Genomic DNA, 22,500 nt, shown 5'->3' on the forward strand with positions numbered 1-22,500 from the left:
GACATGTATTTTTTGCTAAAACAATGTAATTTCTTTAGAACATCTGTTGCTTCCTTAGTGGAGCTTACGTTTACATTCGGTGACTTTTCTTTACGAAACAACAACCTCACAAAAGCACCAAAATCAAAGTCGAGAGACGTCTGTAGACGTCCGTAAATGTTCCGGCATGGTTTTGTCAAAATATCGTTGTCAGATCAATTCAAAACCGTTTCCGGAGCTGTTTTGACAGGGATTTTATCGTGCCATACTGTATGTAGCATCGTCATACAGTGAACAGTTTGCGCTAGTGTTAGCATGTTAGTGTTAGCATGTTAGTGTTAGCATGCACCGTCAGCGCTGCACACATCGTGCGGATCATCGTCTGTCAAATTCTTGCCGGTAAGGATTGAATGAGTGCTGGCCATTGCTGTGGACAAGAGTCAAATGTCCAGGTCAAAAATAATCGCTTCTGAAAAAAATGTAAGTTATTGAATGTGTGTGCTGAGATTTCTGCTGCTCCAGATTGGCAGATTATATGGAACCCACCCTTACAGTACATGGTAAAAAAAATAAAAAATAAAAATGTGTTTAATGTTTTTGTATCTTTTGTGACGCTTGCTGTCGCTTGTGAAATGTTTAGCTGTCACAACTACCATCCACCTGCCAAGCAGAGCCAACAGCTACGATACAGAGGCAGGGATACACTGTCTACTGCTCAAAAGTCCCCAAGAGCTGTTTATTCCTCGCCTCTATGCATCTCAGGACTACGCCTTGGAACCCTTGGAAAATGGTTACATGAATGAGACTGTCAGAGTGTGTGTGTGTGTGTGTGTGTGTGTGTGTGTGTGTGTGTGTGTGTGTGTGTGTGTGTGTGTGTGTATGTATGTGTGCGTGTGCATCTTTGCCTGCCACCTACTTCTGTTTGGCAGGGCTGGGCGATATGGAACAAAAATCATATCCCTGTATTTTCAGGCTGAATGGGGATAACCGATATATATCTGACTTTTCTACAAAGTGCGCAAAAATATTCAGTTGTGAGATGTACTGCAGGGCTGGGCGGTATGGACAAAAACACAAAATGAGAGTTTTGATATAAATAATCCTCAGTAATGTGGATGTAATGACTAAGTGGGTAATAGAACAGCTAGAACAGTCTGCTAAGTTCAGAAAACGACATCACTTTACTGTAATGGAGTCTTTAAAACAAGGAAAAGACATTTACGCCATAACATGATATTAATTACGATATCCGAAATCCAAAATGATATCTAGTCTCATATCACAATATCGATATAATAGCAATACATTGCTCAGCTCTAAAAACTCTCTCGTAACGGGACAAGCCCGTCTTTCATTGTCACACGAACACCACAATACATGCATGCGGCCACAACACACTCATGCTGACGGTGGCCGGTGAAAAGTGTCCTCTGCATTTAACCCATCCAGGCATGTCCTTTCCTCCGGGGGGCAGGCCAGGAGCAGTGGTCGCTTTCTCGTACAGCGCCCGGGGACCAACTTCGGATGTTGTCGTCACTGGTCGGATGACGATGACGATCTGATCTTCTGCATGTTTTTAGTGGGGGGGTTATATACGGAGGAACCCCCTGGGGGAGCACGGGGAGAACATGCAAACTCCACACAGAGAGAAAGGCCCTTACGACGAGATACCCCACCTGGGCAGTAGGCACTGAAGATATGGGGGGGGACACAACCACAGCGCTCACAGTGTCCCAGGCGGGAATCGAACTCAGGACCTTCTGACTGTGAGGCGACAGCTCTACCACTGAGCCACCGTGCCCCTCTATGGCAGGGCAACGAAAAAAGTCCAATAACAGACTATAGGACAAGGTGAGCGAAGGCAAAAGAGTCATCCAGAGAACCGGACTCCTCCATCTATCCATCCATCTTCTCCAAATATCTGCTCCTGACCGGCCGCCGTGTGAACTCAATTATCTCTCCCCTTCATTTCACTGTGCAGATCATATTCACCTTGCTGAGAACATTAGCAGCAGGAATACATTTCAAGGTGACGCGTTCAAATTCAAATTAGAAATGGATTCAGAAGCGTGTTGAGACGAGTCTGGGCGGACACTGTTGAACGTCCGTCGATAATCTGGCTACGCAGCTTCACCTCAGCATGCAGGTGGAAGAGAGAAAGGCAGGGAAAAGGTGGATGAAGAGAAAGAGAGACTCTCTTTAACTATGAAGGCAAAACCACCTGGCCCCTAGCTAACTCCAGCTAGCTTGATGCTGCTACAGCAGGCAGCAGTAACGCCACTTGGTCCCACATGTCATTTTGCTGTCACGTTATACCTTCTCTTGGTGAAAGGTGTGTGTGTGTGTGTGTGTGTGTGTGTGTGTGTGTGTGTGTGTGTGTGTGTGTAGACTCCTGTCAGCTAGCGGCGATGTGTAGCTAACAGCTAGCACAAACAGCGATGCTAACACTAGCCAGAACACTTATCTGCTGCTGTTGAATGTCGCTTCCTCTCCCTTGTATGAAACCATCACCTCATACATTTTAATCCCATTTGTTTATGTGACTCTTGTGATGGCTTGTTAGCTAGCCAGCCAGCTAGCTAGCTAGCTAACTGCAGGCAGCACTGTCTGAGGTTGTCTAGCGAACTGAGTCCTGGCCTGTCTGGTCGGGAGACTGTGCATGCACCCACTCACACCATGTATGGGTGTGCCACAGGCCAAGGCCGACCAATCGTGGAACTTCATCACTCACTCACTCACTCACCCACCCACTCATTCAGCGACATTCGGGTTTCCAGAGCTGGCCGCCGGGCCCTCCAGCTAAAACAAATAGGTAGCGACCACTGTGGGACCAGATTGCAAGGGGAAAAGGTAAGAAAAGACCCAGGCAGACAGGGTAACCGTCAAAACAGGTTAGAGATTTGCGTGTGTGTGTGTGTGTGTGTGTGTGTTTGTGTGTGTGTGTGTGTGTGTGTGTGTGTGGGGGGGGGGGTATAACACAGATCCAGCCTGCCATACAGTATATAGGAGACAGAGAAATGTGGATAAGAGAGCTGATGAATATGCTGCACTTGGAGGGGTTGAGGTTCTCTAATAAGAACAAGATGGACGTCTTCATCAGAATGTGGAGCCCTGTACTAGATTAGCTCAAGGGTCATGGAAGAACAACAATATAATGATGTGCCCTCCATCGCTGTCTCTGTATGTTTCTATATTTATATTAGGATTCATGATGAGGTCTTGTGACCTGTCCTGACCTCCCCTTTTAAATACTTACTGAAGATAATCATACAGAGTTGGTCGTGTAATGTACTGAGTTTTTGTCTTGTGTTTCTGTTGAAAACCCTAAAATAAAGGTTTCAAAAAAGAAGGAGACAGAAGGAGATGGAGAGGGGGCGACAGACAATAAGAAGGAGACAGAGAAGGAGACAGAGAAGGAGATGGAGACAGAGGAGGAGATGGAGAAGGAGACAGAGGAGGAGATGGAGAGGGGGCGACAGACAATAAGAAGGAGACAGAGAAGGAGACAGAGAAGGAGACAGAGAAGGAGACAGAGAAGGGGATGGAGAAGGAGACAGAGGAGGAGATGGAGAAGGAGACAGAGGAGGAGACGGAGAAGGAGACAGAGGAGGAGATGGAGAAGGAGACAGAGGAGGAGACAGAGAAGGAGACAGAGGAGGAGATGGAGAAGGAGACAGAGAAGGAGACAGAGGAGGAGATGGAGAAGGAGACAGAGAAGGAGATGGAGAAGGAGACAGAGAAGGAGACAGAGGAGGAGATGGAGAAGGAGACAGAGGAGGAGATGGAGAAGGAGACAGAGAAGGAGACAGAGAAGGAGACAGAGGAGGAGATGGAGAAGGAGACAGAGAAGGAGACAGAGGAGGAGATGGAGAAGGAGACAGAGAAGGAGACAGAGGAGGAGATGGAGAAGGAGACAGAGAAGGAGACAGAGAAGGAGATGGAGAGGGGGTGACAGACGATGTGGGAAACGAGGCAGAGAACTAAGAGGAATAGCAGGAGTAAATACAGGAGGGAGGGAAAGCTATGGGCGAACAGGTGTGACCTTTAACCCCTTCTCTCTGGCTACTGGCAATGTTTTGACATGTTACTGCTGCCCTGCTACCACCACAGATGGTGCAGGCCTGTAATAAATAAATAAATCAATAAATAAGGCTGAAAAACAAAACCTAGTTGATTACGAGTGACAATAATTTTTCCAATGTTGAGGAAGCAGGAGGGAGGAGCCCCCCCCCCCCCCCCCCCCCATCATTTGAAAGCTGCATAGCTGCATATCATTTTAGAAGCTGCTTGCTATGAGTCTGAGAGCGGTGTACTGACCCCCTGTTTGGTTTTGGAAATGTCCTCCATCTGAACGTGCAGATCTTCAATCTCCACTTCCATGGATTTGCGGGCTTTGACCGCAGCCGCGCACGTGAACTCAGACTCCTCCAGCTGCAACGGGCACAGAGGTGAAGGGGAACGCATCGTTAGGGGAGAGAATGCACGTCAATTCCAGTATACAGTATATATACTGTATAGTATGATTAAGAGAGAAATTCTACAAATATTGACTATTGACATACATGAGAGAGAATATTGGAATAAGCAGAAAATGTGAAATTAGCTTCTATACATGTGTAAAATGTGCTTTGTATTCACATGAGCAGGTTTATAGAAGGCCTTACATGTGTACAAAGTCACTTTGTGTGTAGACCTGCATTGCTGGAATATTCAACTTATCAAATATTTCTGTTTAAATATTCAACAAAATGTGTATCCATGCATTGCTACATTGGTATGTGCATTGCTAACCAAAACATGAACAAACTTTTTTTTTTTTTCAAACTCAAAATTGGAGTCTGGCGCTGACCTGGTTCTTGAGCTGGGCGATCTCCCTCTTGCTGGGGGCGTTGTTCTTCATGTGGTCCAGCATGATCTGGGCGTCTGCCAGCAGAGCCTTGGTTCTCTTCAGGTCCTTCCTCAGACGCTTCTCTGTCTCCACGTCACCGTGCCGCACCTTGGAGACAGGTAGAGCAGAGCAGGTTCGGGTCAGGTGACTGGACAAATACATGAGGGAGTACTGTTGTTTTTGTTCAGTTGGGCATGGTTCAGAAGGTTGTTTCCTGACTACAAGGAATAACAGTAAAGGTCCTTACACATCGGGAGCGTTTTTTTTGCTGTCTGTTGCTGTGATTGAGAGGTGGGTCAATATTCGCATCACAATTTCGGGCTATATATTTGCATCGCTCTTGGTGTGTAACAGCCTTAAGTCAATCTTTAAACCAGGGTTACAAAGTGCTTCACAAAACAAAGTAGCAGATAACAATATGTAACAATATAAAAAGATGAGTCAGGAGACACTGGTTAAAACACTCAACTTTCTTTAAAAAGAAAATCCTCTTGATGGTGCGTTTAAAAGCTACATTTACAAAAACATAAATGCTTCCATCATCTGGTTTGAGGTGACATCTGTTCCCATCAGCTGGTTTGAGGCGATTATAGATTTATTGAACATCAAAAAAAAAATCCACCAGAAAAAATGGAAAGAGTATTTCAAGAACTGGTCAAGTTGTTATTGTCGTTTAGTGTCACTATAATACCGGCCACATTTCATGCTTCTTTTGCAGAAGAAAACAAAGAACTGTACTTGGAAATAGACTAACGTGCCAACTAATAGTCATACAACAGCGCAGCACTGTATGTATGAAACATTGCATTGCTATTTGTTGCATGTCCTTAACGACGAGAGAAAACTGCTCCATGCGAGCACAAAAAAAGCCAGGTTGGGATCACGCTGCGTTCAGCACATGATCAAATGCCACAGCTCTCCATAGTGTCGGGCCTCTCGTTAGCAAAACACAGAAAGCAGCTCTTTCTTCGTAGCATCGTCTCAACCTTGCATCCGTTTGGTCTGGCACACTGCCTCAGACACTTGTCGTTGGCGGTTTGTTACAAGCATCTGTTGTTTATCTACCAAGATGAATGTGTGTGGTGATAGAATGGGATGATGTCATGTGAAGCATAACGCACGGATGAGAATCTTTTAGAATAGATGTTGATTTAGTATTGAAGTGTAGAAGTGTCCACACTGTGCGTGGGGCCGTGGGGAGATACTGGGTCAGTAGTTACCTCGTCCTGGGCCGACAGCAGCTTGGCCTCCAGCTCTCGCCTCTCCTTCAGCACCTTCTGCTTCTCATCATACTCCTCCTCTAGCTGCACCTCCATTTGCTTCAGCTACACACAGACACGCACACACACACACACACACACACGCACACACGCACACACACACACACACGCACACACGCACACACACAGACACAGACACAGACACACACACACACACACACACACACACACACACACACACAACATAACTTGGGTTATTTAAAACATGTTTTATTTGTGTAACATTTGCTTTCAAACAAAACTAAGTATTTAGTTAAGTATTTTGTTTAAGCATTTAGTTGAGCATCGAGCATGTGGGCGCGATAAATGCGTAAATCTAGCGGCCCGTCATATCGGCGGAAACGTTAGTTTCGGGCCGATGGCGACATTTCATTTTAGAGCCTTTATCGACCGATACCGATGGCAATGCCGATATCATCGTGCATCCCTGACATTCATTCTACCAAAGTCTGCAGCAGCCAGTATTTTTGAATATTTTTGAACATAATAAGATAATATGCCGGGGCTAAAAGTCCTCAAATTCAAAATTGACATCTAGACAAAAGCACTGGGGTATTTCTTCAATTTATTTCTTCAGCATAATGTATGGCTATGTAAATGTCACTGCAAGAGAGACAGCATGGAGTTGGTGCTCCCAGCCAGCTGGTAACCATGACAAAAATCTAATTATGCGTAGGCTGCAGAGAGGGCTCCGCTGGCTGAGGGCAGTGGTGGGGCAGACAGTGGTGGGGGCAGGCAGTATTAGCAAAGGAAAACAAATACTAAACAAAACAACACAAATAGGCTTAATACCGTCAAAGTAGAAGTCGCACCCAAATAACAACACCCACCCACACACACACACACGCACGCAGCCATCCACACACAGACCAACACAATTGTCCATTGTGTCAATATCACAGCAAACACATCATTTAAATTCAGCGTGTGCTTGTGTGTCAATTGGATAAGTGTGGGAAAAAGAGAGTGTGAACTTGAGAAATCAATCGGTTTGGTGTGTATGCGTCTGTGTGTGTGTGTGTGTGACCTGCGTGTGTGTGTGTGTGTATGCGTCTGTGTGTGTGTGTGTGTGTGTGTGTGTGACCGGTGTGTGTGTGTATTGTATATCTTACCTTCTTGCTGCAGGACTGTCTGATCTCCTCCACCTCGTCGTCTTTGCTCTCTATGTCCTTGGAGTGGGTTTGACGCAAGCGCTCCATCTCCATCTCCAAACGCAGCTTGGCCTGGAAGACACACACAGACACTGTACACACTGCATTCAAAATATATAAAACATATATACACACACAGACACTGTACACACTGCATTCAAAATATATAAAATATATAAAACATATATACACACACAGACACTGTACACACTGCATTCAAAATATATAAAACATATATACACACACAGACACTGTACACACTGCATTCAAAATATATAAAATATATAAAACATATATACACACACAGACACTGTACACACTGCATTCAAAATATATAAAATATATAAAACATATATACACAGACAGACACTGTACACACTGCATTCAAAATATATAAAATATATAAAACATATATACACAGACAGACACTGTACACACTGCATTCAACATATATAAAATATATAAAACATATATACACAGACAGACACTGTACACAGTGCATTCAAAATAGATAGCCTACACTGTACACACTGCATTCAAAATATATAGCCTACACTGTACACACTGCATTCAAAATATATAGCCTACACTGTACACACTGCATTCAAAAGATATAAAATATATAAAACATATATACACACACAGACACTGTACACACTGCATTCAAAATATATAGCCTACACTGTACACACTGCATTCAAAATATATAGCCTACACTGTACACACTGCATTCAAAATATATAGCCTACACTGTACACACTGCATTCAAAATATATAGCCTACACTGTACACACTGCATTCAAAATATATAGCCTACACTGTACACACTGCATTCAAAATATATAAAACATATACACACAGACACTGTACACACTGCATTCAAAATATATAGCCTACACTGTACACACTGCATTCAAAATATATAGCCTACACTGTACACACTGCATTCAAAATATATAGCCTACACTGTACACACTGCATTCCAAAAATATATAACCTACACTGTACACACTGCATTCAAAATATATAGCCTACACTAGGGGTGGGAATCGCTGAGTAGCTCACGATACGATATCGTCACGATACTTGGCCCTCGATAACGATATATCACGATACTGCGATACTGCGATACTGCGATATATTGGAAGACGATACATCACGATACCTGTGTAACAAGTGAAAAAAATACCTCTGAAGGCAAAAAATCATGTATTATGCATTTATTAGCAGAATTGACATGAACTCTCTGAGTTCACTCACTCACTCATACCATTTTCGATACCACGGAGGAAAAGTTACACATTAAGTCTTTTTATTATTACTATTAAAACAAGAAAACCTATATAACCTACCTACCTACCTATATAATTTCTAAAAGTAGATATTAATGATCAAACATTTCCATTCATGTAGCCTACAGTAGTTATGTTTTTGTTTCAACTACAAACATAAATAAAGTCAACTTGAAACTATGTTTCAACTACCACACACAGCATAATATTTTAGCCTGTTTATTAAAAAAAAAAAAAAAAAATTAATAAACATATCGATACTTGGCGCCAGTGTATCGATAACGTATCGCGGGTGGAAATATCGCGATAACGTGGGTATCGATATTTTGTCCCACCCCTAGCCTACACTGTACACACTGCATTCAAAATATATAAAATATATAAAACATATATACACACACAGACACTGTACACACTGCATTCAAAATATATAGCCTACACTGTACACACTGCATTCAAAATATATAGCCTACACTGTACACACTGCATTCAAAAAATATATAACCTACACTGTACACACTGCATTCAAAATATATAGCCTACACTGTACACACTGCATTCAAAATATATAGCCTACACTGTACACACTGCATTCAAAATATATAGCCTACACTGTACACACTGCATTCAAAATATATAAAATATATAAAACATATATACACACACAGACACTGTACACACTGCATTCAAAATATATAGCCTACACTGTACACACTGCATTCAAAATATATAAAATATATAAAACATATATACACACACAGACACTGTACACACTGCATTCAAAATATATAGCCTACACTGTACACACTGCATTCAAAATATATAAAATATATAAAACATATATACACACACAGACACTGTACACACTGCATTCAAAATATATAGCCTACACTGTACACACTGCATTCAAAATATATAAAATATATAAAACATATATACACACACAGACACTGTACACACTGCATTCAAAATATATAGCCTACACTGTACACACTGCATTCAAAATATATAAAATATATAAAACATATATACACACACAGACACTGTACACACTGCATTCAAAATATATAGCCTACACTGTACACACTGCATTCAAAATATATAAAATATATAAAACATATATACACACACAGACACTGTACACACTGCATTCAAAATATATAGCCTACACTGTACACACTGCATTCAAAATATATAAAATATATAAAACATATATACACACACAGACACTGTACACACTGCATTCAAAATATATAGCCTACACTGTACACACTGCATTCAAAATATATAAAATATATAAAACATATATACACACACAGACACTGTACACACTGCATTCAAAATATATAGCCTACACTGTACACACTGCATTCAAAATATATAAAACATATATACACACACAGACACTGTACACACTGCATTCAAAATATATAGCCTACACTGTACACACTGCATTCAAAATATATAAAATATATAAAACATATATACACACACAGACACTGTACACACTGCATTCAAAATATATAGCCTACACTGTACACACTGCATTCAAAATATATAAAATATATAAAACATATATACACACACAGACACTGTACACACTGCATTCAAAATATATAGCCTACACTGTACACACTGCATTCAAAATATATAAAATATATAAAACATATATACACACACAGACACTGTACACACTGCATTCAAAATATATAGCCTACACTGTACACACTGCATTCAAAATATATAACCTACACTGTACACACTGCATTCAAAATATATAGCCTACACTGTACACACTGCATTCAAAATATATAACCTACACTGTACACACTGCATTCAAAATATATAGCCTACACTGTACACACTGCATTCAAAATATATAACCTACACTGTACACTGCATTCAAAATATATAAAATATATAAAACATATATACACACACAGACACTGTACACACTGCATTCAAAATATATAGCCTACACTGTACACACTGCATTCAAAATATATAAAATATATAAAACATATATACACACACAGACACTGTACACACTGCATTCAAAATATATAGCCTACACTGTACACACTGCATTCAAAATATATAAAATATATAAAACATATATACACACACAGACACTGTACACACTGCATTCAAAATATATAGCCTACACTGTACACACTGCATTCAAAATATATAACCTACACTGTACACACTGCATTCAAAATATATAGCCTACACTGTACACACTGCATTCAAAATATATAACCTACACTGTACACACTGCATTCAAAATATATAAAATATATAAAACATATATACACACACAGACACTGTACACACTGCATTCAAAATATATAGCCTACACTGTACACACTGCATTCAAAATATATAGCCTACACTGTACACTGCATTCAAAATATATAAAATATATAAAACATATATACACACACAGACACTGTACACACTGCATTCAAAATATATAGCCTACACTGTACACACTGCATTCAAAATATATAAAATATATAAAACATATATACACACACAGACACTGTACACACTGCATTCAAAATATATAGCCTACACTGTACACACTGCATTCAAAATATATAAAATATATAAAACATATATACACACACAGACACTGTACACACTGCATTCAAAATATATAGCCTACACTGTACACACTGCATTCAAAATATATAACCTACACTGTACACACTGCATTCAAAATATATAGCCTACACTGTACACACTGCATTCAAAATATATAACCTACACTGTACACACTGCAAACATTCATTTTAAGACGCGGGTGTCGACTGGTGTGTGATGATCCCATCGCCCATGGTTTCTATTTTCAATTGAAGTTGCCCCAATTTTGTCAATTTTTGACCATTTTCATGCCACAAAATGTACAAGTATTCAGTGTTTCTGCCTGTTGTGAATTTTAACGATCTACGTATGTAGCAAACTCACCCATAAACTATCAAATGGCACAGTTGCCCTGTTCTATCTATCTATCTGGTTCAATCCGGCCCAACCTCTCATATCCTGTGGTCCCTTGTGTTTGCCTGCAATGAGGCTGCTACTCTGAACACAACATCCTAATAAGTGCATGTGTTTGTCTGTATTGTACTCTTAGAAGAACACCATACAGTACATGACCGTGTCTTTATCTGTCATTGACGTCCTTCCTTATTCAGCAGTAGGATAACAGCTCCTCTCTTTTGACTGTTTTTTTAAGCCCTGGCCTCTGTCTTGGCCAGATGACGAAACATTGTACCTGCCTTAAGCTATACTCTGTATTCCTCCTCCGCTTGCAGGCTACAATATTCACCCGAGACTAACCTCTGACTCCACGATCTTTACATCACCACCTGAATTAGATTTTGGTTATGGAGGAAAAGCCTCTGAAACAGCATGCAGATCATGGGATGCTAAAACTCTCCATAGGATAATAATACTAATAATAATAATAATAATAATAATAATAAGCATAATTACACACAGTCATACAATCCAGATTTGTCCTTCCTGACAAAGTGGTAATGATATATTATGTTGCAGCTTTCAGTTGACACCTGGCAGACGATGCAGCTCAAGGTGTAATGTAAACATCTGTGTCTCACACAGCAGGGAGACGGTGTGTCATTCTGTCACAGCTCTTATGGAACGTGCTGGAAAAACTTGGTGGTGCTGTGCAGTTCTGCCTGGTGCTCTGTACCCCTCTGCTGTGCAGTTCTGCCTGGTGCTCTGTGCCCCTCTGCTGTGCAGTTCTGTCTGGTGCTCTGTGCCCCTCTGCTGTGCAGTTCTGCCTGATGCTCTGTACCTCTCTGCTGTGCAGTTCTGCCTGATGCTCTGTACCCCTCTGCTGTGCAGTTCTGCCTGGTGCTCTGTACCCCTCTGCAGTGCATGTCAATACCCCTCTAACTGTCATAATCTTTTGCTTCATTTTTAAAATTTGCAATATATTTTCTGCAATATACAATATTATGGCACTTGGAGATAATATGGGATATGGTGCTATTGTTGTCGGGAGCGTATGGTATTGTGATGTTTTGGATATGGGCGGAGCCTACTGGAGGCCTACCTGCTCCAGCATCTGGATGGTGCCGGCCTGCTCGTCTAGCTCCTCCTCCTGGTCCTTGACCTTGGCCTCCAGGTCGCGGAGTGTCTTCCTGACCTTGGCCAGAGATGCCTCGTCTTTAGACTCCTGACTGTTTAGGTCCTGAAGCTCCGCCTCCAGCTGCTCCAGCTTCAGGTTCACCGCACACATCTCCAGGTCCTTGTCCTGTATGGGAGGGAGGTGGAGGGGGATATGGGTACATGCAGTGTTGTAGTCAAATCGAGTTCTGGACTCATTTTCAGGACTCGGGACTCGGGACTTGAGCAGTCATGCATTCGGACTCGGAAGTTGGAGACGAAGAATTGAACTTGTTAATTAATAAAGACTTTTTTTTTTGTAATAGGCGTTAATCATTTGGCATAAGATATTGATAGCTTTATTAATACCGTGACATTATTTAATTTCGTGCAAGGGCAGAAACACGTGTTCCACCTACATGTGGATTCACGCTCACAGTAACTTCGGACTCAAACTCAGGTAATGGGGGACGTGACTGGGACTCTTCTTTGGTGACTCGGACTCCAGCACTGGGGACTCGAGACTCGACTCGGACTCGAGCTATAGAGACACTGCGGAGCGCGTCATCATTCAGAAGCCACGCCCAAAACGGGGGACAACACAAACTCCCGTCCAATCCTGCCGTTCTTCTATGTGGCGTGCATGGTCGGGTGTGGCACAAAAAGATCGTATATACGGAAGATGAACACTCCAACTTACTTCATTGACAGCAACATCCACATTTTTCTTCTCGCCAATTCTCAATGGCTTCCTTGTTTTCCTCGGGAGTACAAAAAAACTTAAACTGGCGATTTTTTACATTTGTTGTCTGCACAGCCCACCACACAACAGCTTTTAGCTATGTTTAATTCAAGGAAAATGACGCTGGTGTGTGGAAATGAACGGAGCTTTTCCCCCGTGATGGGCGTGGCCTATTTCATGCAGTGTCTCTATAGTGACTTGACTACAACACACACACACACACACACACACACACACACGCACGCACACACACACGCACACACACGCGCACACACACGCGCACACACGCACACACACGCACTAGGCACACACACAAACACACACACACACGCGCGCGCACACGCACACACACACACACACACACGCGCGCACACACACACACACACACACCCCCTGGGCTCGACCTGCAGCAGATGATTACATGTTCAAGGATTACATGTTCGAGGATGGGAGGCTGTGGAGTTATTGACTAACGCTGAGCAGACAGGTACAAGCTCTTCTTATAGACATAATATCTTTGCAAGACCTTGGGATTTTACCTGTGACTAACTGGGTCACTGATAATAGGCACAGTGTAAACAGGGTGAGCCTCTCAAATATACACTCAGAAAAGATGCACTACCTGTAGGGTTGAACTGATATGGGTTTTTTGAAGACCCGTACTGACAAATCATTTTGAAGTGAAGCTGCCAGGAGCTGATAGTTCCTGATCCAAATGTCTCGTTAGAATGTGTTCAGGTTGGAGCTCTAGGGCGTAGCTTTGACATCCAAAATGAACATCTGTTACATTCAATACCAAACCAGTTCCCACAATGTTGATGAAGCCTAGCTATCATATCGCCAGGTAACTCTCTTTATTTCACAGTAGACCAGGTAACTCTCTTTATTTCACAGTAGCTAGGTTTTTTAAATCCCATGTCGCCTGCTGGCCTGCAGCATGTGCACCAGAGACTTCCACCCGGCAGAGCCAGCTAATTTACGGTTAGCCCTCTGCTAACTTGAATGTGGATAAATATTGTGCGGATCGTCTAGACTTTCCAAATGTTATCGGTAGGGCTGGGTATTGGTTCAAATTTCAAGAATCGATTAGATTCCGATTCACAAGGTTCCGAATCGATTAATCCCGATTCGGTTCGATTCCGATTCGATTAATTTCAATATCGATTTGGTTAGTGATACTAAAACATGTTTTTTGAGCTGTAACCTGAATTACATGACTGTCCAGTTATGTAACACAGGGGTTCCCAACCGTTTTAGTTACACATATATTTACTCACCAGGTGGTGACAAAGGGTAAATAACAGCCTTTTCATCTGTCAATAAAGACACTTTCACAATTATGCACAGTGATTTGATTTCAGCCTATATAATTTCTAAAAGTAGATATTAATGATCAAACATTTCCATTTATGTAGCCTACAGTATTTATGTTTTTGTTTCAACTACAAACATAAACGTCAACTTAAAACTATGTTTAAACTACCACACACAGCCTATAATATTATAGCCTATGTTTTTTTGTTTTTTTAATAAAGAAAATCGATCTCTGGACATATGAATCGATATCGAAGGATTAAAATAAAAATCGATTCAAAATCGGAGAATCTATTTTCTTAACCCAGCCCTAGTTATCGGACCGAATGGATCAAATTCTGATAGTGAAACCAAGTTGTGTGATGCTCAAACCTATTTATCCACTGTTTTATAACCACGACGGAGTAGGTTACAGCTAGCTTATGACAAATGCTGCATTCATGTGCTGTTCGGATTGTCCCATCTCCCGAGTTGGGAAGTGGTTTTTCCTCGGTGTGTTCATGAGCTTTTATGTCGTAATGTGGAAACAACATGGACGCTACAAAGAAGATGTGTTGTATTTTATTGCTCAGAGTGTTTAAACAACACGTTGAGGCTGTTTCCAGTTTCTGCGTGACAACGAAGAGCAAAGGAAACGGTCGGGAACTTATTTTCCCGACACCACACGAATGCAGCGCATATACTCTCACTGCCAGAAGGGGGAGACAAAGGTCCCACAATACAACAGTTATGCAATTGAGCTTTCAGGTCTTCCCATAGACCACCAGCGTAATATTGATCAAGTGCACAATAAATATGTAATCAATCAAACTGCATATCTGGCCAATACACACACACACCTCCAGCTGCTGTCGGAGGCTGAACACCTCCCCGATCAGCACATCTTTCTCTCTGGACAGCTTCTCCCTCTGGCTCCTCTCTCTCTGCACCTCCTCCTGGGTCACACTCTGCTCACTGTCAAACCTGGAGGGGCGGGCGGACACACACACACACACACACACACACACACACACACACACACACACACACACACACACACACACACACACACACACACACACACACACACACACACACACACACACACACACACACACACACGCGGACACACACATTTTAATTCTTGATTTGCTTCCACAAATGATAGAATGACAGGGACTCATGGGCACCTAAGGGTAGACACAAGCAAGCTGTTTGGCTTTGCTCTTAGACATGCCAGCCATGTTCAGACCACTAATGGTTAATTTGTGTACATGGCCCAGGCTTCCGAATATGATATGAGCACACAGAGTCTACATCTGTACCCAAAGTTGGTTAAAATTCCAAGTAGCGGTTGATACTTGGAATATTGATCTTGGAAAGCCTGGTTGATGTACAGATCAAAAACACAGCCTACCTCTAGAACCAGGACCTCCTTGTGACTGTTGGCTACAAACATGCTGCTATACACCGACACACACCCCACTGTTTGAAGTACAGCACACACTCATGCAGTGTGCTAGTAGACACACAGAGTTTTGCAGCAATACAAACGAGCTGGAGACTTGTGCCGCGTGCGAGATGCTATAAACAATCTGGAACACAATATATTCTTTCTTTTGCACATACTATTTTTACTACAGCAACACAGCCGAGCCTCACGCAGCACCACAGTCTCTGACTTCAGATGACAGAAGGTAAGAAAACTAGGCTCTAGTCACGTGTCTGAAAAAGCTGTGCACAAACACAGACTAGTTTTGAGTGACATTGGAGTGTCAACAATGTAACCCAAACGTCAACTTCTCTATCTCTCTCTCTCTCTCTCTCACACACACACACACACACACACACACACACACACACACACACACACGAGACGAGACGAGAGGGAATTTCCAGTTGTTGGAAATGAGGGCACCCGTGCCACCTCCACGCCCCGCGGAACCAGCTGTGTGGGAGACAGAGGCAGCTGAAAGTGCAGCTGGTGTGGCTGTTTTCTGGATGCATCCAGGTTTGGGTCAGGGCTAGTCCCTGACTGTCAGGTTTGGGTTAGGGCTAGTCCCTGACTGTCAGGTTTGGGTTAGGGCTAGTCCCTGACTGTCAGGTTTGGTTCAGGGCTAGTCCCTGACTGTCAGGTTTGGTTCAGGGCTAGTCCCTGACTGTCAGGTTTGGGTCAGGGCTAGTCCCTGACTGTCAGGTTTGGGTCAGAGCTAGTCCCTGACTGTCAGGTTTGGGTCAGGGCTAGTCCCTGACTGTCAGGTTTGGGTCAAGGCTAGTCCCTGACTGTCAGGTTTGGGTCAGGGCTAGCCCCTGACTGTCAGGTTTGGGTCAGGGCTAGTCCCTGACTGTCAGGTTTGGGTCAGGGCTAGTCCCTGACTGTCAGGTTTGGGTCAGGTCTAGTCCCTGGCTGTCAGGTTTGGGTCAGGTCTAGTCCCTGGCTGTCAGGTTTGGGTCAGGGCTAGTCCCTGACTGTCAGGTTTGGGTCAGGTCTAGTCCCTGACTGTCAGGTTTGGGTCAGGTCTAGTCCCTGGCTGTCAGGTTTGGGTCAGGGCTAGTCCCTGACTGTCAGATAGGTTTGCAGTGTTTCCCTTGTGTCTGCGGGGTGGGGTGACGAGCACGAGCCGCCCCCCCCCAAGGCAAAGGTAAGGGAAACACTGGTTTGCATGTGCTTGGATGAATGTTTGATCTTGTTTATTCACAGCAGACTGACTGACAAGTCCATAAACCAAAGGAACGAGCGTAAACCTTTTAGACTGTGGCGCTACTTTTCCCTCCCTACACCACCCATATCCCCCTTGCCACTATTCTTGCCCACCCCTCTAACCCCGACTCTCTTTCTAGTTCAGTGTGTGTGATGATGGTGGTGGGAGGAGGAGTTGTGTGTGTGTGTGTGTGTGTGTGTGTGTGCATGCGTGTGTGTGTGTGTGTGTGTGTGTGTGTGTGTGTGTACTGACTTCCTCTGTTTCTTCTCCAGGTCGTGGTTGCGGCTCTGTTGGCCCTCTAGGTGCAGCTTGGTGTCCTGCAGCTCGGCCGTCAGTCTCTGGCACTTCTTCTTCAGCTGCTGGGCGCTCCGCTGGGACTCCTCGTTATCTGCCTGCAGGTCGCTGATCTACACACACACACACACACACACACACACACACACACACACACACACACACACACACACACACGTACGCGTCAACACGCATGCACTTCAATTTCTATTCTTGCACAAAATAGATAAATTGACACTATGGGATCAAACAACATAATCATCCCATAGGCATCCAGGAATTGAGCGAGGGAGGCTCCTTTTTCCAGGCTTGGTCTTGGGGGAGGCCCACAGTCTCAGACTTTGAAACCCCCTGGCCTAGATAAATGACACCTGCTGCTCCAAACAACAGGGATGAACCTGCTGAATGTTTTGCCCATAGGGTGTTCGGGTGGGAAAGTGACATGGGTGCATACCCTCTATTGAGAAAGTAGCCACCCGTGGGCAGGAAATGTGAGGCGCGCAGGTAGACATGTGGTCTAGATGCAGGTAGACATGTGGTCTAGATGCAGGTAGACATTTGGTCTAGATGCAGGGAGACATGTGGTCTAGATGCAGGCAGACATGTGGTCTAGATGCAGGTAGACATGTTGTCTAGATGCAGGCAGACATGTGGTCTAGATGCAGGCAGCCATGTGGTCTAGATGCAGGCAGACATGTGGTCTAGATGCAGGTAGGCATGTGGTCTAGATGCAGGTAGACATGTGGTCTAGATGCAGGTAGACATGTGGTCTAGATGCAGGCAGACATGTGGTCTAGATGCACGTAGACCTGCAGGTAGACATGTGGTCTAGATGCAGGTAGACATGTGGTCTAGATGCAGGCAGACATGTGGTCTAGATGCACGTAGACATGTGGTCTAGATGCAGGTAAACATGTGGTCTAGATGCAGGTAGACATGTGGTCTAGATGCAGGTAGACATGTGGTCTAGATGCAGGTAGACATGTGGTCTAGATGCAGGCAGACATGTGGTCTAGATGCACGTAGACATGTGGTCTAGATGCAGGTAGACATGTGGTCTAGATGCAGGTAGACATGTGGTCTAGATGCAGGCAGACATGTGGTCTAGATGCAGATTGCATTTTAATAGCGGCTGTAAACGGGGTTTATGCTCCCTCGGACGACAAATACTGCCACGTGAAGCAAAACATTGTAAATCTGCACTAATTCGTAGTAGACACTGCAACACAGAATAAAAGACACTGTTTCCTAACAGCATCTCTGTCCTTTCAGAATAAAAGACACTCTTTCCTGACAGTATTTGTCCTTTCAGAATAGAAGACACTTTCCTGACTATCTGCGGGCGTGCGTATGTGTGTGTGTGTGTGTGTGTGTGCGCGTGCGTGCGTGTCTGTGTGTGTGTGTATTCACCCTTCTCTCCAGCTGGCGTTTGTTCTGCTGCTCCTCCTCCAGCTTGTCATCAAACTCCTGCTGTAGCCTCTTCTTGGTGAACTCCATCTCTCTGATGGCTCTCTCATACTTCAGCCTCCACTCCCCTCCTGCCACCAAGGTTACCATTGTTAACCACAACTAATCACCAGGCTTTACAAAAAAATAAACAGTATTATGGGTTTGTAAAATAAAATAAAATAAAATTATAGAGAAAATGTCGGTAGTAGGTAGGCTCTTATGACATCACTATGACATCATCAGTGCCTATGACAACATCAGTGTTGTCATAAGATGATTTTGCTCTTATGACCTCACTATGACCTATGATCATCAGTGGGACAAAAATTTAAAACAGAGATTAGAGATTTATATAGATATAAGATTAGAATTGACATTTGAATTTTGGAGTGGATTCCATACGACTCGCGAAATTTACACATCATAGCAAACTGCACGATTGGCCTTGGAGGAGGCACTTTGAGTGCACTTATAGTTTAACAAAGAAAAACTCTCTTTGCATCAAAAATGCATTGACAACCTTTGTCTATACTCTACTGCCTCCATTTCTCTATGACAGCAGGAAGGCAGACATGGAGGCTACAGGGAAACGATGACTGACTGACTGTAAATGACAGATGAGGATGGGCCAAATCTACTCAGATCCCTAGGTAATACTAACGCCATGTGGAGAGGCTTCCAGACGCTGGCTTTTAACAAGAAAAGCATCAGTCTCTGCTAACAGGCCCATGATGCTGACTTCTTATCATTGTGACTGTGAAGCTCTGCTTGACGGCAGCGCATTATATCCTTTTCCTTTCTGAAACATCATTATGCTCCAACACACTGAGTCTCAACCTTCTTCATACAGATGACCCCTGATTTAGCAGTACCCGCTTTCCTCTGATTTCTGAATTCAAGTAGCCCCTTTACCCGACTACAACATTTTGCTTAGAAAACTGCGAGAGAAAACTATAGCTTATGATGCAATGAATGAATGCTAACCCATCTTTTGAAGACAACGTTACAAAATAAGAAATGGAGTGAACGAATTGCAATTAGAGCCTCCTGAGCAGATTTATTTTCACGTTTCATTTATTTCCATGATTTATTCTTACATTTTTCCATTTTCCCCGTTCTCTAAAGGAGCCCCTGTAGTGGGAACCACTGGCCCCGAGCCACAAACCCCCATTTGATGAGATTTTGCCTCTCTGACTCAAATCTGAGAATATTTTGATTGTTAGGTATGATTTTGTCCAGAATTCCATGTCTGTCTGTATTATAGGTAGAGAGATAACTATGAGGCCATTTACACCTGGCATTAACATGCGTTTTCTGCCATCAGATTGCAATCCGATTGTATTTTATCACTTGAAAGTACAGGTGTAAACACCCCCAAAACGCATTGAAGAAGGATTGCAATCTGATCGGCCAAACCACCTCCGGAGGTGGTCAGGGACGCATTATGACAACATTTAACACAAGTGTAAATGCAATGCGTCCTCTCAAAACGCATTCAGCAACTACCGGAAATACATAATCTTCGGAAGTCGGTGACGGCGCGCACACCTGTCCTGAACGCAATTCCCTGGCAGCACCGCACCGGTGTGTGCCCTCATCTCGGAGGTTTTGCCACGGCTGTAACCACCTGTGTTGCGTTCAGGTAACATCCTAAATTACAATATTATACAATTGAGAGCATAATTTCTCTTTTATATCAACACTTCTCCTTTGGAAAAGGAGTGGAAAATGAAAGGAAAATGAGGGAGAAAGGGTTCGAACCCTTTCCCCCTCATTTTCCTTTCATATAAAAGATAAATTATGCTCTCAATTGTATAACATTGTAATTTAGGATGTTACCTGAACGCAACACAGGTGGTTACAGCCAATGACATGCACGGAAAACGTATGTAGGCTATGTGTGTGTGTCACGGACCCAGTGTCTCCCAGCTCCACCATGGGAGAAGAACCTACAGAGAAAACTGCTATATCGACACGTCTGAAAAACTACCTCATGAGAGCGCAAAAGCTTTTTGCAATATTTGGGAGGTTTTTCGAAATTTACGTGTTTGCATTACCCGATTTTTATTGCGATATTTAGTAATGGAAACACGGCTTACAGACAGGCCAAGGACAAGAACAAGAAAAGTGGCAGGGGCAGAGCAACGTGTCCTTTTTATAAAGAAATAGATGCAGTGCTGCGTGATCGGCCATCGTTTTGTCCAGGTGAAGGGGACATTCACTGCGCATTTGAGCTTAACAATAACCTCTATTTCCCTGTGCATGTATGCAAACATGCATGCACACGTTCAGGGAGCGCGTGCGTGATGACGTTCGAGCTGGAGAGCAATCGGATTGCAATCTGTTCACCCAAAACGCATGTTAGTGCCAGGTGTAAATGGAATCAGGCTGAAGTGATAAAATACAATCTGATTGCAATCTGATGGCAGAAAACGCATGTTAATGCCAGGTGTAAATGGCCTCAATGATTCTTCTACATTATGTAATTGTGTTCACTAATAGTGAACTAAATAATGGTGGAAGTCTAACAACTGATCCGTTTGCTGGGGACCCCCTGGAACCCTTTCAAGGACCCCTGGCGGGACCCAGACCCCACGTTGAGAACCACTGCTGTAGTAGTCCGCACCTCACTGGCTCAGTGCTCTTTACATTTATATATATATACATATATATATATATTCCATATTATGTAGCCACGTTGAAATCGTATCCATCTATTCTATCATTTCAAATACTCAAATAAATATTAATTAACAAAATTCTAGCATGAGCAGTACTTGCTTTGGCATACAGTACTGACTGAGCCTGTCTGCTATAGCCATGAATACAGTCAATCACAATCAATCAATCGATCAATCAATCAATCAATCAGCCCCAAACTGAACCTGAAAACCAACCCTCGTGTTTTCACTCCGCAACTAACTCAAAGCTCTCTGTGTCGTACAAAACAAGTGAAGCAGCGACAACCGATGCACCAAAAAGATCCTTGGAAAAATCAATTGCACTGATCCACAAAGACTGTCCCAGCGTACCGTCACAAAGACTGTCCCAGCGTACCATCACAAAGACTGTCCCAGCGTACCGTCACAAAGACTGTCCCAGCGTACCGTCACAAAGACTGTCCCAGCGTACCGTCACAAAGACTGTCCCAGCGTACCGTCACAAAGACTGTCCCAGCGTACCGTCACAAAGACAGCTGGCAGCCTGACTGGGACTGTGATCGAATTTCATTTTGCACTTTTATATGATCCATTTCTAATGCACTTCTGCAAGTACATTTCGTGCCTTTT

At 43.2% G+C, this 22,500-nt stretch overlaps 1 protein-coding gene across 2 annotated transcripts in view; it reads right to left on the reverse strand.

Annotated features, from left to right (window-relative positions):
* The window catches only part of myo18ab (myosin XVIIIA b), a 213,398-nt gene that overhangs the window by 33,416 nt on the left and 157,482 nt on the right, over positions 1 to 22,500 (reverse strand). For both annotated transcript variants that reach the window (XM_083637540.1, XM_083637539.1), the window contains exons 26-33: positions 19,172 to 19,299; positions 17,720 to 17,874; positions 15,626 to 15,749; positions 12,678 to 12,878; positions 7,260 to 7,370; positions 6,088 to 6,192; positions 4,829 to 4,975; positions 4,297 to 4,410 (exon numbers count right to left, since the gene is read on the reverse strand). In XM_083637540.1, the coding sequence (XP_083493666.1) occupies positions 4,297 to 4,410; positions 4,829 to 4,975; positions 6,088 to 6,192; positions 7,260 to 7,370; positions 12,678 to 12,878; positions 15,626 to 15,749; positions 17,720 to 17,874; positions 19,172 to 19,299 (1,085 nt within the window). The remainder of the gene's footprint in view (positions 1 to 4,296; positions 4,411 to 4,828; positions 4,976 to 6,087; positions 6,193 to 7,259; positions 7,371 to 12,677; positions 12,879 to 15,625; positions 15,750 to 17,719; positions 17,875 to 19,171; positions 19,300 to 22,500) is intronic.

This window comes from Poromitra crassiceps (assembly GCF_964638095.1).
Source record: "Poromitra crassiceps genome assembly, chromosome: 5".
Lineage (NCBI taxonomy): Eukaryota > Metazoa > Chordata > Actinopteri > Beryciformes > Melamphaidae > Poromitra > Poromitra crassiceps.